An 18,006-nucleotide genomic window follows, 5' to 3' on the forward strand; every position below is an offset into this window, starting at 1 on the left:
GGCAAAAATCAAACAAATTTGTGAAGGGTTGTTAAGGAAGAGCAATAGGTTTTTAGTGAGTCCAGGAGGAGCTTTCCTATCTGGGAAGGCCATGAGTTTCACTGCAAGGACCTGGTCACAGTGTTTTGAGAAATGTGGCAGCCTTCTTCACTTGCATCCTGCTGGTTTTGAAAGGGCGAGATTGCCATGGAACCAAGTTCCAGATAGATGAGGTTTACTACAACCTGTAAAGAGTCCACTTCTTTTGCTTTGTGCCACAGGGAGATATTTGTTACAGAAAAGTCCTCTTAAAAAGTTCAGAGATGGCCAACAATTCCACCTTCCAGGCACATATTCCAGAGAACTGACCCATTTCCGTGGCAGCATTGTTCACAATAGCCAAAAGGTGGAAAGAACCCAAGTGCCCTCCAATGGATGAAGGGTAAACAAAATGTGTCCTCTATATACAGTGGAATAGTATCCAGCTTTAAAAAGGAAGGAAATTCTGATACCTACTACAACATGCGTACATATTGAGCATGTTATGCTAAGTGAAATAAGCAATTACTAAAAGACAAATACTGTATGATTCCACTTATATCTGGTAACAAGAGCAGTCAAATCCACAGCGTCAGAAAGAGTGGTTGTTGGGCTTCCCTGGTGGCGCAGTGGTTGAGAGTCCGCCTGCCGATGCGGGGGACACGGGTTCGTGCCCCGGTCTGGGAAGATCCCACATGCCGCGGAGCGGCTGGGCCCGTGAGCCATGGCCGCTGGGCCTGCGCATCCGGAGCCTGTGCTCCGCAACGGGAGAGGCCACAACAGTGAGAGGCCCGGGTACCGCAAAAAAAAAAAAAAACAAACAAAAAAAAAAACAACAAGAAAGAATGGTTGCCGGAGGCCAGCGGGAGGAGGGGATGAAAGAGTTCTAGAGATCGGTTGCATAACAATGCGAATGTACTTAACACTACTGAATGGTTAAGATGCTAAATTTTTTGCTACGGGCATTTTACTATAACAATTAAAAAACAGGAAAATAGAAATTGACATAGTACAGGTCCATAACCTCTTATCCACAATTCTGAAATCCAAGAAGCTCTGGAAACCAAAAATTCTGGATTACATTCTGTTGTCCAGACTCCACTGGGATGTTACAGAATAAACAGTATATGCGTCACATCTACCTTCTAAAAATTGGAAAACTCTGAATGCTGAAACACACCTGGCCTCCAAAGGTTTCAGATAAAGGACTGCTGACCTAAATTCTGATAATATCCATTTTTCCTCTTTAGATGAGAGCGGATAGATATTGATTGTGGACAACTGATCCGTCTATTCACTAACTAATGATGCATGTGGTTCTCCTGGCTGGTCCCTGCTTTGGAAAAAAAAATTGACAACCTGAGTAAAATACTTAGCAGGAAGCTCTTTGTTTTGTTTTCCTGCTTCCTTTGACCAACTTCAGGTTTCATTTTAAGATGCTGCCTGGTCCTGGGTGTTGCCAGCCACACACTGGCACCCGGGAAAGCCGGGCAGGCCAGGGTCGGCCCAGGCGCACAGTGATGATTCAGAACTGCTTACCAGATCACACCTGGGCACGCTGGACACGAACTGGGCCCCTTGGCAGCCTAGGATAAATCCGGCTAAATTCAGAAGGACACACACCACAGAGAGCAGCACAAAAAGGTTCACCTGAAACAGCAAGAAAAGAGGCAGTTAGAAAAAAGACCGTAGCTAAATTCAGAGATAGTTTTGTCTGAGTAAAAAAAAACTCATATTCTTTCCCTAGAGGAAACATTAAAAAAAAGTCAGAACAATGTTTTTAATGTACAAACTTCTTTTTTTTCATTTTTTAGAATGTTTTAAATTGTGCTGAGGAATGTCCCTGACCCTCAAGTCTTCTCAGTTTCCAGTCCCTATTTTTCTTGCTCTTTGCAAATGAGGGCGTTCTGTTAGCTGTACACTACCTTAAGCCATGGCTATTTCCTCCTTGAGCCATTGTTATTTTTTTCTGACTTTTACAGGATCATGGTAACTAGACAAATGGAGAATTCTAGAATATAAGTGGAACCCAGGAAAATCAAGGAGCTCAGAGCCATTACCAGCCAGAAATCACAGTATGTGTGAAAATAAAGATGAGTCTTTTTTCAGTTCCAAACAGTGTTGGTACTAAAGAAAAGGTGTGCAGTGATCTTCCATGTACTTGTATCCAAAGTTAAATATTACAAATACTACCCTAAATGATTAAGAATTGACAGAAATCAATCAAGAAGCCAGTATTTACTTAGCGCAAATTAGAGACTACAAAGGCTTTTCAACCTGAGAACTCTGATTATTGTCAAAATCAAACCTTAATATAAATATAAAAGATTGGAGCTAATGATTATCAGTGTTAGAACCAAGCAACATTTCAGGTAGCTGATATGTCAGAATTGGCTGGCAAATGAGTTCACACGTGAACTCTACTACAGAAAGCTCATCCTTTATTGCTGGTATTCCAAGAAGCTTGAAAGTATCTCCCCAGACCCAGGTTATGAGTCAATATTTAGTATCACATGATGCCACTTTTCTTAAGAGGAATTCTTCCTTCCTCTCCAAGAGGAGCTTATGAATTATAAATACTGAGTGACTCCAGGAATCCAGACCCTTGCTGGACTTGACTGAAGACTCTTTCCTGACCAATGAACAAGGCGACTCGTTTTTCACTGAGGAATCCGGCTTCTGCTTCTCTCTTTTTTTGTTAATTTGTAAAAGGACTGTGTGCCCTGTCATCAAATCTTGAGGAAAAAGCTGGAAGCGGCTACTGTGTTACTGTTTCCCAGGCTAGATTCTTCCAGGTCTGTAGTACTTGACTTGCACTGTGCCCCCTTGCAAGAGCCCCCTCTTGCACTGCCAAAGCTTTTCGGAAAATGAGAATGCATAATTGGCAAAAGACAGGACATGGTCTTCTAACATGGGCTTCTTTCATGCCCTGGCAGTTGCTATGCAAAGAGACCTAATACATCTGGAATCTTCACACCCAGCAACACAATAATTGTTACTATGGGGAAGTCTTGAACTTGCCTTTAGAAATTTTTTTTTAATGAAATCAGATGCCTTAAAAAGAAAACATGGTTATAATCCTTATTCCTACCAGCCCACCACTAATCTTCATAACTGAAACTTAGCAGCATCAGATATGGAGCGGGTGAGAGTTCATTACCCGACACTAGACCCCAAATCTCTCCATTAAAATCTTAAATCCAGCTCATCAAAAGACACCATTAAGAAATCAATACAGGATTTCCCTGGTGGTGCAGTGGTTAAGAGTCCACCTGCCAATGCAGGGGACACAGGTTCGAGCCCTGGTCCGGGAAGATCCCACATGCCGCGGAGCAATTAAGCGTGCGCCTCAACTACTGAGCCTGTGCTCTAGAGCCCACTTGCCACGACTACTGAAGCCCACGCGCTTAGAGCCTGTGCTCCGCAACAAGAGAAGCCACCACAATGAGAAGCCCGCGTGCTGCAATGAAGAGTAGCCCCCGCTCGCTGCAACTAGAGAAAAGCCCACACACAGCAGGGAAGACCCAACACAGCCAAAAATAAAATAAATATATAAATATATATATATATATATATATATATATATGGGCTTTTTTTTTTAAAAAAAGCGTAGTTGCCTGTTTTGGGGAGGAGGCGTGGAGTGAGGGGCTGACTGGCAAGAGATAAGGGAATTTTCTGGAGTGATAAAAACGTTCTATATCTTGTTTTGGATATTGGCTACATGGGTGTATCCAACTGCTAAAACTTAGCTAACTGAACGCTTATGATCTGGGATTTACATAAATTATATTTAATATATATTTTTTAAATAAGGAAGAAAATCCTGAGTACAGCTGCCAAGACAGGAGTGTGAGATCATATAGTGAATACGATCTACTTCTAAAATGTCAGAACAACAAAAACAAGACGAGAGAAGGCCCCAGGGATTCACTGCCTGGTGGGCTTGTCTTCCCTCCTACACTGGAGGGGCTGCTAATGAGAAGTTAAAGCCACATCACCAGAATGCCGCCCTGCGAACCCCAGAACGAGGACATGGGCCAAGGCACACGGCTGTGTACAAAATAGCCGTGCACTGTTCCCCAAATTTATCCCTAAATTTGGCTTTTTTATTACTATTATTAAAACTCTGGCCAAACATTGGCCAAATGGTCATCTAATTACAGTAAGTCCCCTACATACAAATGAGCTCCGTTCAGAGAGCGTGTTGATAAGTCCAATTTGTTCATAAGTCCAGCAGAGTTAGCCTAGGTACCCAACTAACACAATCGGCTATATAGTACTGTACTGTAATAGGTTTATAATACTTTTCACACAAACAATACATAAAAAACCAACCAACACAAAAAATAAAGAAAACATTTTTAATCTTACAGTACAGTACCTTGAAAAGTACAGTACAACAGCGGCACACCGGGGCTGGCATCAAGTGAACAGGCAAGAAGAGTTACTGACTGGAGGAGGGAGAGGAGGTGGGAGACGGTAGAGCTGAAGGATCGTCAGCAATAGGAGACGGAGGACAAGCTGCCATTTCACTCATGCCTGAATGCATGTTCACATCTTTGAAAGTTCTCAACTTGAAGGTTCGTAGGTAGGGGACTTACCGTACTCTAGGGGACTTACCGTACTCTAGTGTAGACCACTGTGGTATATATCAGACATGGCAGATATTAGGATACCAAGCATATCTCTTTCAGAGGTTGGATCAGGCTCAACCGTACAAAATATTGGAGTTATAAGGGGTTCAGGATATACAGGGACCTTCAGAATGGACCCCTCTGGCTTTCACCTAGTTATAATGGTATAACATCCAGGACTCAAATATCCATCCGAACCATCACCAGATGGCATCCCCTTAAACAGAAGACAGTGAAAAATCAGCTACTAGTGAAGAACATCATAGTCACAAAGCCCACAGAGCTATACCTGGAAAAGGGAAGAATTTCTTATATTTTCTTCTATTGTCATCATTCTTGCCTTTAAAAAATTCATTGCGGGTGATTTGAGTTTCTCTTTGTGAAAGACACCAGAATTTGGGATCAGGCCTTCCCCTTGCTTGCTGTGATATCTTAGACAACCTCCATGAGACTCACTTTTCTCATCTGTTAAAAAGGTCTATTGTCCTACTGGGAGAAAATATTTGCAAATGATGCAACTGACAAGGGCTTAATTTCCAAAATAAACAAATAGCTCATACAACTCAACAACAACAAAATAACCCAGTTGAAAAATGGGCAGAAGACCTAAATTGACATTTCTTCAAAGAACACATACAGATGGCCAACATATGCATGAAAAGATGCTCAACATTGCTAATTATTAGAGAAATGCAAATCAAAACTACAATGAGGTACCACCTCACACCAGTCAGAATGGCCATCATCAAAAAGTCTACAAACAATAAATGCTAGAGAGGGTGTGGAGAAAAGGGAATCCTCCTACATTGTCAGTGGGAATGTAAATTGGTGCAGCCACTATGGAAAACAGCATGGAGGTTCTTCAAAAAACTAAAAACAGAGTTGCCATATGATCCAGCAATGCCACTCCTGGGCATATTTTGGACAAAACTATAAATCGAAAAGATACACGCATCCCTATGTTCATAGCATCACTATTTACAATAGCCAAGACATGGAAGCAATCTAAATGTCCATGGACAGATGAGTAGATAAAGAAGATGTGGTGCATATATACAATGGAATATTACTCAGCCATAAAGAAGAATGAAATAGTGCCATTTGCAGCAACATGGATGGACCTAGAGATTACCGTAAGTCAGAAAGAGAAAGACAAATACCATATGATATCACTTATCTGTAGAATCTAAAATATGACACAGGGCTTCCCTGGTGGCTCAGTGGTTAAGAATCTGCCTGCCAATGCAGGGGGCACAGGTTTGAGCCCTGGTCCAGGAAGATCCCACATGCCACGGAGCAACTAAACCCATGCACCACAACTACTGAGCCTGCGCTCTAGAGCCCATGAGCCATGAGTACTGAGCCCACGTGCCACAATTACTGAAGCCTGCACGCCTATAGCCCGTGCTCCGCAACAAGAGAAGCCACCGCAATGAGAAGCCCGCGCACTGCAATGAAGAGTAGTCCCCACTCCCTGCAACTAGAGAAAGCCTGCAGCAGCAACGAAGACCCAACGCAGTCAAAGATAAATAAATAAATTTATTAAAAAAAATAAAATAAAGTGAAATAAAATATGACACAAATGAACTTACCTACGAAACAGAAACAGACTCACAGACATAGAGAACAGAATTGTGGTTTCCCGGGGGAGCGAGGGGGAGGGAGAGATGGATTGGGAATTTGGGATTAGCAGACATAAACTCAATATTATACATAGAATGGATAAACAACAAGGCCCTACTGTATAGCACAGGGAACTATATTCAATATCGTATCATAAACCATAATGGAAAAGAATATGAAAAAGAATGTGTATATATGTATAACTGAATCATTTTGCTGTACAGCAGAAATTAACACAACATTGTAAATCAATTATACTTCAACAAAATAGGTTAAAAAAAAAAAGGTCTATCATCCTAGGTACCTCCCAAGATTAATGAGAGACTCACACAAAATGATGTATATGAAAATCTTCTGTATCTCGCAAAATGCTAGGCAACCAGTTTTACTATTACTAATAATAGGTATTTCCTCTTTAGGGGAGCACCTTTTTATTATAAAATGAATTTCATTCCATCTAATACCAGCACCTTGTATCTTACACTTGTGATGCACCTGAATTTGTGGCAGCTGGAAAGGATATATACAAACTGTAAGAATGATCTGTAGGTATATTGTTTCCAAAACTTCTCCATAATTCTTTCTGCGACCTGCTTTAGGAACTCACTCCACCACGCTGACCATTGTCACGTGTACAGGGTGTCTCCTGTTGGCCCCTCTAGATCCTCTCTCTACTCTTCACTCCATCCCCTCCTCCCATGGAGACTGACCCGCAGACCGTATCACTGGGGCTCCTTTGCCCTCTGGTGTCTGGTTTGGTTCAGCCAATGGGGAGGCCTGGCAGAAGATCCAAGGGAGGGAGGAGAGTGAGGCTGGGGTGTTCTTCTCCTGGTTCCCTCTCTGCAGCCTCAGGATGGCTGTGTTCCTCATGAAAAGCCACAGGTCGGGCTTCCCTGGTGGCTCAGTGGTTGAGAGTCCGCCTGCCGATGCGGGGGACGCGGGTTCGTGCCCCGGTCCGGGAAGATCCCACATGCCAGGGAGCGGTTGGGCCCGTGAGCTATGGTCGCTGAGCCTGCGCGTACCGGAGCCTGTGCTTTGGAACGGGAGAGGCCCCAACAGTGAGAGGCCCGCGTACCGCAAAAAAAAAAAAAGAAAAGCCACAGGTCCTCTCAAGGTCTCAAGGGGTCCCTCTGTACATGATCCCGACTTCCAGATTCTGACCACCGTTCTCCCGTCAGGACTAGGGATGGTAACAGCTTCACTGTCCCCTACACCCTGCACAGACCTTTGTGAACAGGCCCGTAATTAACTGCTTGTCAAGTTATAGTTTTATTGTCATCTGTGTTTTACCAAGATCTTGACTAACAACAACTTCTCTATAAAATTTTTCCTTACATTTAACATAATTTTTTTCTGCTGTTTAAGCCTAGCTCCTATTGTTCTCACTTCAAATTCAACATTACTTGTTCAATGAAGTGAACCCCGTGGGTTACAGTCCCTGAATTCTACTGAAGCCAATTCATCACTGGGTTTTACCATCAAGAAAAAGAAAAGCCCAGAGCTGATGGAGAAATGTCTTCCTAGAACTTGTACTTTAGACATGAAAGACAGTGGGACTCAGAAAGCAGAGAGCTTGCCTCACTGCATCCTGTGGCTTTTTAGGGTAAAATGCAAAATCCAGGATCCAAAGAGCTGGTCCTCTCACAAGGAGAGGCAACATGAGTTAAGCCTTTTATGTTTTTGGTTTTATTGTTACTAACTTGAATCATGAGTATCTTCTGATACTTATATACCAGGTAGCTTGACACAAAAGGTATGTTTTTCAATTGAGTATTTGGAATTCACCTTGACACTGATCTCTTGCAACTGTGCCCCGAGTTCATTCCAGGTCTCAATTAAGTGACCCAATAAAAGAATGTCTGGGGAACCTGAAGCTATCCAAGAAGAAGCATCACCTTCAGTTTGCCCATTCCTACCTGCTAAGAAAGTTCCTCATAATCTCCATCACATAACATCATTAAATAATTATGCCTATCACAGCTTGGTATTGATGAGTGTCTTTTTTGATACAAGATTTCATTCTCTAAATAGACTGACCTTTCCCTGCTGCTTAAGGACTTCTACTTTGCTTTTTACTTCCCTACTGCTCCAAGCTCAAGATGCATCTGAAAAGTCAACTATGTATGTTTAAATAAATAAACAGTTCCAGTAATTGCGTGAAGGTAGAGTAGCTTAAAAATGAAATGAGTTTAGTGAACTTAAGCATTTAGTTCTACTAATTCCTGAAAACCCATTAAAATGGCAATAAAGGAAATATTTTAAACGCAGAAATCCATAAGGACAGAGAGAACAGAAAAACGGCTGTAAAATTTTAGAAGTTAGAAAACCAGTGGGCAAGCATAAATTGACTCAGTGGTCCTGAGAAAACTCAATCTCCTACAATAGCAATGAGGGAAGCCAAAACAGCAGAATTTATTCCTCAGAATCTCCAAATGTTCAGAAATGGGTGGCAGCAGATACCTCTGGATATGAAAGTGAGGCTAGAAAAGGACTGATTGTGAGTCTCAGAAACAATTAGAAAATGGCACAACCACTATGGGAAACTACTGGCAGTTTCTAATAAAGTTAAATATCTACCACCCTATGACTCAGCAATTCATTTTTAGGTATATACATTAGTGTATATGCCTAGAAAAAGACACGTACAAGAATGTTCAGAGCAACTGGTTCATAATAGCCAAACGCTAGAAACAATCCAAACGTCTAAGAATAGGAGAACAGATGAACAAATTGCAGTCCACTCATAAATGAAATAAAACCCACTGCTATGGTTTGAATGTTTGTGTCCCCCAAAATTCGTAAATTGAAATCCTAATCCCAAAGCGATGGTATGAGGAGCTGGGGCCTTGGGGAGGTAATTAGGTCACAAGGGCAGAGTCAATGGGCAAGCATAAATTGACTCAGTGGTCCTGAGAAAACTGAATCCTACAATAGCAATGAGGAAAGGCAAAACAACAGAATTTATTCCTCACGAATGGGATTAGTGAACTTGTGTGTGTGTATTTTTTTCTATTTAAATATCAAAAGCTCGCCAAATTCTTTCCTTTAGAAACTTCTCAAAAACTTTTAATTCAAAAAATACTACTACTGCCTCAGAATCCTTTTCTTTCACACTTTCTTTCTTCTTTTAATTTCCCAAGAAAATATCACTGCTACCTATTTAGTCACTATGCCTTTTTTTCCCCCACAGGCACTCTTTTGATACTGCTCAAAAATAAATGAAAAACAGAATATACTTTTCTCCAGTGGGGCACAAAAACAAGGTGGTCTTAAATATTACTGAATGAATGAATGAATCAATCAATCAATCAACAAATGAAAGAAAATTGATTCTTATTATAAACACTATATGGTGGTATCATGCATCCTTACTAATATTCTGCAACATATACAGACAGGCCCTGAAAGGCAAACACCAGATTAACTATCACTGCTTGCATGAAAATGGCTACTGCTCCTGGTGGGAACTCACCCCTTCCTGGGGCTGGAAGATGGGACTTCTGTCCCAAACCTTTGTAGGAAGGAGTTGGGGTGGTGGGTGACTGGGTGGAAGAACAAAGCACCCAGTCCTTAGAATTCAGGTTCCATTTTCCCATTGAAACAAGAACATTCTGTGATCTGGCTGGGAATGTGACCAACATTCTAACATTTATGTTCTCAGAGACAAGAAGTCCAAGCTCCAAACCACTGATCAGTCACCGGTTAGTAAGATGAATGTCATAGGACCCATGACAATGAACATAACCACTTATTTGACTCTTTTAACATTTACAATTTTAATTCAGTTTGGAGAAGCACGTTAATACAAAGGTGTCGAATCATGAGCAAAGTTATCTGAATACAACACCAATGACACCAGGAAAACGAATCCAAGACGAGACACCAAACTAAAACCTTTCTGAACTAGTTTAGCAAAATGAATCTTCCGATAGACCGCTCAGCACCACGGCAACCAACAAAACATAGTAAATCACAGCGACTCACAAAGCCCAGCCTCCTGCTGCTCTAAAGCTGTTTCAGGAGCTCACACATGCGCTGACTCGGTTTGCCAGGGCGCCTTTAATCCTCAGATCCCAAGAGAACCTGCTCCTGGGCTTCACTCCCTTGACATCTTTTAAACTTCTTCCAGAAGCTTGGCAGATATATTACCAATTTCCAGACTGGTTCTCCCTGCCAACAAGCCAAACACAGGCCCGTGGCTGTGAACAGAACCAGCTGTCTCTCTTTCCTCTCAGAGATGTTTAAGTGTCAGATTTACTCATGTTATGGCTAGCCCAGATTTTCTTTTTATAAAATATTTCAAGTGTAATAACATTTATTTTGAATTCCTTTTTCAACAGTAGTGAAGGGCTTCTTCCTCTCCCCACCAGAGTGAGACACAAATTTTCACTTGTTTGGGACACAGCTTCGAGGTGAGCTAAAAGCACTTATAACTGAGAGGTGCAAATTCCTGAGGAAAATATACAAATCTCAGGGTATTTTCAAGGCTTCAGCTTGTGAGAGGAACTTCTGCTTTACCTGGGGTCCTCCCCTGCCCTGTTCTCTTGCAGATCCCCCATCCCCCAGGGCTGCCTTTCAGCACATTGCACCCCTCATTTCTCAGGAAAGTGACTCTTCTCATGACCCAAGCAATCAGGAGTAGCAGAGAAGGGGGCGACCTCGTAATCTGTCTGGCTCCATAATTCCCTGGTACAACTTAGGCAGCTCTGCCACTCTAAATTAATATATTCTCATCAGGAATGTGGCAGAGGACCAGGAGGAAAATATCCTAATGAGAGCCTCAAGAGAAATAATCAGAGGATGACACGACAGAGGGGATGTACTCTTCGAACAAGGTGAGAGAGTCAGGAACGTGGTCTGCTCTGCCCCTGGGGAATAAGGTGGCAGAAGTATATTTGGATTTGAAGATAAGAAAGGCAGCAGAAAGTTTTAAGGAAAATTGCAGATTTATGATTCTTAAGAGTTCACTTTCCTTCTAAGTTATTCTTCTCTTTCATCTGTGCATCTCTACTCTTCGTTCTTTCCCTGCTTCTAGCCCCTTCTGCAGTGCTCTTAGCTTCTCAAGGTTCAGCAAGTTAGAGGGTCAGATCTTAACGACTTCCCACAATGAAGATCGAGGCTCTTGAGAAACTTTCCAGAGCCAACAGTCCTCAAAGACAGCTGCCGTCAAGTCCTTCCCTCTGTACTTTACAGGCTGTTCCTCACGTCAAGAGGTGAAGACTAATACATACAATGGAATATTATCCAGCCTTAAAAAGGAAGTACTGACACATGCTACAGCACGAATGAACCTTGAAAACAGTATGCTAAGTGAAATAAGCCAGATACAAAAGGACACGTATTGTATGACTGCAATTCTATGTAGAGTCATCAAATTCATAGAGACAGAAAGTGAATGGTACTTTCCAGGGGAGAATGGGGAGTTATGGTTGAATGGGTGCAGAGTTTCTGTTGGGGAGGATGAAAAAGTTCTGGAAATGGATAGGAGTGATGGTGGCACAGTGCTGTGAATGTACTTAATGTCATTGAACTGTATACTTTTAAATGTTAAAATTGTAAAATTAAAAATATGGGGCTTCCCTGGTGGCGCAGTGGTTGAGAGTCCGCCTGCCGATGAGAGGGACGCGGGTTCGTGCCCTGGTCCGGGAGGATCCCACATGCCGCGGAGCGGCTGGGCCCGTGAGCCATGGCCGCTGAGCCTGTGCGTCCGGAGCCTGTGCTCCGCAGCGGGAGAGGCCACAACAGTGAGAGGCCCGCGTACCGCAAAAAAAAAAAAAAAAAATTTAAAATATGTACATTTTACTCACAAAAGAAAAAAAAAAGAGGAAAAGAGGTAGAGTCCAATTTCCAATTCCCCTCCCCTTGATTCTAAGGTGGTCTTGGGAACTTGTTTGACCAAGAGAATGCAGCAGGAATGACATTCTGGTACATCCAGGCTAGATGGTAAGATGACGCCTGGGCCACCTGGGCCTCTTGGAACACTCATTACAGACAGTTCCTCTCAGAACCCAGTCTCCATGCTGGGTGGCTGTTACAGGAGGAGGTCACATGTCCATGCTCTAGTTAACAGCCCTTGCTGGGCTCCCAGCCATGTCTTTTATATATATGTACTGAAATATTGAAGGAGGAAATGTGAAGGCTGGGATTTATGTGAAAACAACGCAGTGGTAAGGGAGAAGAGAAATGGATGGTTAGGGGTGTAGGGGAGACAATCTTGAACATGTGTAGCTGGGCAATGAGTACAAGGTGGGGGGTTGCTGTGTTTCTCTCATATTAAGAGTATATTTGAAATTTCCCATATCAAAGGAAGAAAAGGAGGAGGTGGGAAGGAGATGAGGGGGGAGAAGATAAAGAAACCAACTGGACTCATCTCTTCACAAAGTCAATTCCTGGAAAAAGAAAAAAAAAAGGGGGGCAGGAAGAGTATTCTAGAATACAGAAGACTAAAGAGACAGCATAGTCAAATAAAATGACTGAACCTTGATTGGGTCCTGGATTTTGAAGAACAGAACAGGGTCACATAGGAGTATTCACTTTTGAATGATCCGTCAAGCTGTACACATATACATACACAAATATGCACAAATCATACTTCAGTTGAAAAGCTTTTTGATGAATAAAAAATTATATAACATTTTGGAATAATTGGGAAAGTTTAAATATGGGCTGAATATTAGATGACATTAGGAAATTACAAATAATTTTCTTACTTGTGATAATGTTATTACGGTGAGGTAGAAGAATGTCTTATTTTTAGGAGATGCCTCCTAGAGCATACAGGGGTGAAGTACCATGAAGGCTGAAACTTTGAAACACTTCAATGTAAAATATTTATATATAAACATAGCAAGTAAGGCAAAACATTAAAAGCTATTGAATCCAAGTGGAAGGTATAGGAGAATTCATTATTTACTCAACTTTTCTGTAAGTTTGAGAATTTTCATAAGAAAACATTAAAAAAATATTAAAGAGGCTTTTGCAGGTGCAAAAGTAACAAGAAGCAGAAGCATGTGCCCACCAGCTATTACTAATGAACTTTTTTATAAAAGAGCTGAGTAATGTGCCTGGGGATGCAGGGGTCCTGGTGGAATAGTCCCTCCAAGTCAAGTCTTCTTTTTGGTATAACAGAGTCATCTACTTCTCTCAAGCACACCTTAAAATAAAGGCTATCCATCACAAAGGCCTGCTCAGCTGCACAGAGCTCCCAGCAACCCTCCCACCCCTTAACAGACAAGCTTGCTGTGGAAACAGACCCACAAAAACAAGGGTAGTGACTAAGAATATGGACTCTACATAGAAACCACCTGAAATTGCAACCCAGCTCTGTCATTTATAGCTGTGTGACCTTGGGCAGATTACTTAACCTCTCTGTGCCTTGGTTTCCTCAGAATGAGGATACTAATAGCACCTTATACGATTAGTGGGTTAATACACGCATCTTACTTATGTGTTTACTATTATTACTATTCTTCTTCTTATTACAAATTATTACAAACATTAAAAATATTACCAACCTAGTTCTTCAGTCACAACTAGAATTTATGAATAATCAAGGAACAACAGACATTCAAAAATCTAACAGCACCAAACAAGAAGGACCAAGATGTCAACCAGAACTACTGACCCCCAAGGAGAAAACACTGATTACTCAGAGAATAGAAAAGAAAAAGACAAAGAAATAAAAAGTATAAGACTTTGAAAAGTTAAGAAACAAAGATGATCAATTCAAGAGGTCCAACATCTGACTATTAGATGTTCTAGAAAAATAGAGCAGAGCAAATGGAGGGAAGGAAATAATTGAAGAAACAGCAAAGAAAATTGCTTGGTGTTGAAGAAAGACACATGTCTTCAAATTTTAAAAAACTCAAATATTCAACAGTAAAAATAGTCAAAAAGTATGAAGGAAAAAAGACCCACACCTAAATATACCTTCATGTAATTTCAGAAGACTGTCAGAAAAATTATCTGAAACTTGCAAATGGGCAAAAGAGATTACTGGGTATTCCATTTACTTATTTAGTTATTTGATCAGCTATTTTATAACTCTGTAGAGGCAGAGTTTAAGTTGCAGATTTTTTTTTCAGTAAAGATGGAAATAAATTCTGTCCAATGGAACAGAAAACCTCAAAAGTTACTGTTTATGGCTCTGCTGGACATCAACCAGTTTTGTATCTATCCCAGCAATCTTCTCCTAACATCACCTATCAATACTTAGCTCCTCAAATGTGCTTTGAACCAGTTTTCCCTCATTACTGACACGTTCGTTTTATATTTGCCTAAGAGTCATGATTTTATCTTTTTGAAAATTAAACTTTATCAGTACGAAGATAAAGATCCTAAAAGCTTCCAGATAGAAAGAAAGGGGCTGCCCACTAAGGAACGAGAATCAGGTCAGCATCAGTGACAGAAGTCATCAAGCACTGCCTTCCAATTTTGGAAGGAAAATCATTTTGAACCCCAAATTCTATACGTAGCCAAACTATCATTCAAGTGGGAGGGCAAAACAAAGACACATCAAGACATTCAAACCCTTAGAGAGCTCGCTTCCCTTACATTCTTCATGAAAACTTTTATTTGAGAATATTCTCTGGCAAAATGAAAAAGGAATTCAAGAAAAAAGAATGCATGAGGCTTGAGAGCTAAGAAACAATGGCTCTAATCCAAGAATACCAAGAAAAGAAATATTTAGATGACATCTGTACAGGAGACCTAGAAAACAATTAAGTCCAAACTGGAATAGGAAGTTAATAGTCTTAGAAATGTCCAAAGGAGAAAGTGAAACAACTAGCAAAAAGTATGATTAAGAAGCTAGATAAGTAAAACTCACACTTAGAGTCAGCTGATTTTCAACAAGGGTTCCAAGATAATTCAATGAAGAAAAAACAGGCTCTTCAACAAGTGGTGCTGGGACAACTGGATATCCACCTGCAAAAGAATGAACTCGGACCACTGACACACCGTATGCAAAAATTAACTCAAAATAGACCTAAGTATAAGCTAAAACAATCAAACTCCTAGAAGAAAATATAGGAGTAAATCTCCATGACCTTAGATTAGACCAGCCTTCTTAGATATGACAGTACAGCAACAAAAGAACTTCATGAAAATTAAGAACTTTTGTGCTTCAAACGACGCCATAGAAGAAGGAGAACCCACAGAATGAGAGAAAATATCTGCACATCATATATCTGATAAGGGACTTGAAAAGGGAAATTGGGTAATTTTGTTAGTTGTGATAATGTTACTATGGTGAGGTATGGTGAGGCAAAGGATATGAATAGACATTTCTCCAAAGAAGACATGCAAATGACCAGTAAACACATGAAAATTCTCAACATCAAATCAAAAACACAATGAGATACCACTTCACACCCACAAAGATGGCTATAATTAAAAATACAATAATAAGTATTGGCAAAGATTCAGAGAAATTGGAACCCGCATACACTGCTGATGGGAATGTAAAATGACACAGTTGCTTTGGGAAACTGTTCTTCAAAATGTTAAACGTGGAGTTACTATATGACTCAGCAATTCCACCCCAAGGCATATAGCCAAGAGAAATGAAAACATCTCCACAAAAAAACTAATGTTCACAGCACCACTATTCATAGTAGACAGAAAGTGGGAATGTCTATCAACTGATAAATAGATAAACTGTGGTATATCCATCAATGGAATAGTATTCAACAATAAAAAGGGGGAAAAGTACTGATACATGCTACAATATGATGAACCTTAAAAATATTGTGCTAAAAAAAAATGCTAAGTGAAAGAAGCCAGTTACAAAGGATCACATATTATATGATTCTGTTTGTTTGAAATACCCAGAATACACAGATTTATAGAGACAGACAGTGCATTAGTGGTTTCCTAGGGTGGGAATATTGAGAGGAAATGAGGAGTGACTTCTAACGGGTACAGGGTTTCTTTTTGGGGTGATGTGAAAATGTTCTACAATTGATGGTGGTGATGTTTGTGCGTATCTGTGAACATGCCATTGAACTGTACAGTTTAAATGTGTGAATGTTGTGATATGCCAATTACATCTCCATAAAGCTGTTTAAAAATACAAGAAGGGCTTCCCTGGTGGCTCAGTGGTTGAGAGTCCGCCTGCCGATGCAGGGGACACGGGTTCGCGCCCCGGTCCGGGAAGATCCCACATGCGGCAGAGCGGCTGGGCCCGTGAGCCATGGCTGCTGAGGCTGCGCATCCGGAGCCTGTGCTCCGCAACGGGAGAGGCCACAACAGTGAGAGGCCCGCGTACCGCAAAAAAAAAAAAAAAAAAAAAAAAAAAGAAGCAGCTACATGATCTCTGAGATTAGGTACCTTTTTTGCCAACAAGAAAGAGAACAGTCATTTAGAAACTCTAAGAAAAACGTCACTGTATATATCAGTCATGGTCCAAAGCTGAAGCAAACTAAAATATGACATGATGCTGAGCAAATGACAGAGAATAAAAAAGAATAATAGATTTGACTTGGCTGCTTGAAACTGTTCTCTCTCCAGATCCAATCATTCTTCCTGGTGCTACAGAAAATAATGCAACTGATCCTCTGAACAAGCAGGACTCATGGGCATCAACAGAAAACCACTTTGCTTCCACCCTCACCCCAGCGATGCTGTTCACGTCCACTTTGTAGGGCTAGCTCTTCCTGAACCCTTAGATGAACTCTGAGGCTGGGCCCATGACTCCTCTGGTCAACATCAGATACAAAAAGTCCTCCAGTAACTTCAAGTCACAAAAAGTCCCATTTTGGTATTTAAAATGTCCAGACCTGTGTCCCAGTCAAAACTTGAAACTGCATTTAAATTTCACCTTCTTTCCTTCTCATCAGGCTTCTTCTTGTAGGGAGCAAACACGTCTGCAGTGGGAAAGGCAGTGAAAAGACATAATCTCCTCTACTTCCTTGCTTTTTGTGTCCACTTCTCATGAGCCTGCCGGCCACAGCCCTGCCACTCTGGAGAGGAGGGAGCAAGGGGGAGGCCAGGCCAAGTGCGTAAACAAGGTGGGGGGCAGGAAGAGTTCCCTTGATTGTTCACAACCGGCCTTGGCAAGTGTTTACAGGAGACTCTCCTAAATGAGGCTTCCATTGGCTCCTCTGAGATACCCATTCTTGAACCTGCAGTTCCCTTAATGTGGGCATCTGTCAGGGCAGGCCCGGCCTCTCTCTGCTCTGGTCCCCTCACTCCTCTAAGGGGCTCCCTGGGGCAGGATATAAGCTCATCCCAGGCCTACTCTCTCTCACAGAGCCCACCCATCTGGTCAGCTGGAAGTACACTTCTTGGGCTTGGTCTGTGAAAGTACAATTATTTCCCAACTGCAACCGTTAACTCTCAGGTCACAAGGACTCCAGCCAGCCCTTTAAATTCCCCAGGCAGGAGTCTGACACCAGTCCAGTCAACCACTGTGAGACCTGTCTCAGGTTCTCCAGTGCTTATCTTTAAGCACCACTCCCCTCCCCCATGCAGAGGTGGAACTTAAAATGCCACAGCAATTCAGTAACTTTCTCCAAACATTTGTCTCTTTAACCCCTAATCCTTTTATAGGCAGGGGGATGGAGATCAGCTAAAGGCTGCAAAGCTGGTTTCACCCAGAAGCTTTACAAGTCCTGCTTAGATAGTCTAACACACACTGGAACGTGGGAGCTGTTGGCATGGGTTGTATTTTGGCTTCAGGTGAATCTGGAAAGCAAGAATCCAATTCTAACCTCCTATTTCAATCACATTC

At 41.6% G+C, this 18,006-nt stretch overlaps 1 protein-coding gene across 1 annotated transcript in view; it reads right to left on the reverse strand.

Moving 5' to 3' along the window:
• Positions 1-18,006, reverse strand: part of ENTREP1 (endosomal transmembrane epsin interactor 1) — a 60,568-nt gene that overhangs the window by 21,939 nt on the left and 20,623 nt on the right. The window contains exon 3 of the mRNA XM_060013429.1: positions 1,558-1,668. Coding sequence (XP_059869412.1) covers positions 1,558-1,668 — 111 coding nt within the window. The remainder of the gene's footprint in view (positions 1-1,557; positions 1,669-18,006) is intronic.

This window comes from Delphinus delphis, chromosome 6 (assembly GCF_949987515.2).
Source record: "Delphinus delphis chromosome 6, mDelDel1.2, whole genome shotgun sequence".
Classification (NCBI taxonomy): Eukaryota; Metazoa; Chordata; class Mammalia; order Artiodactyla; family Delphinidae; genus Delphinus; species Delphinus delphis.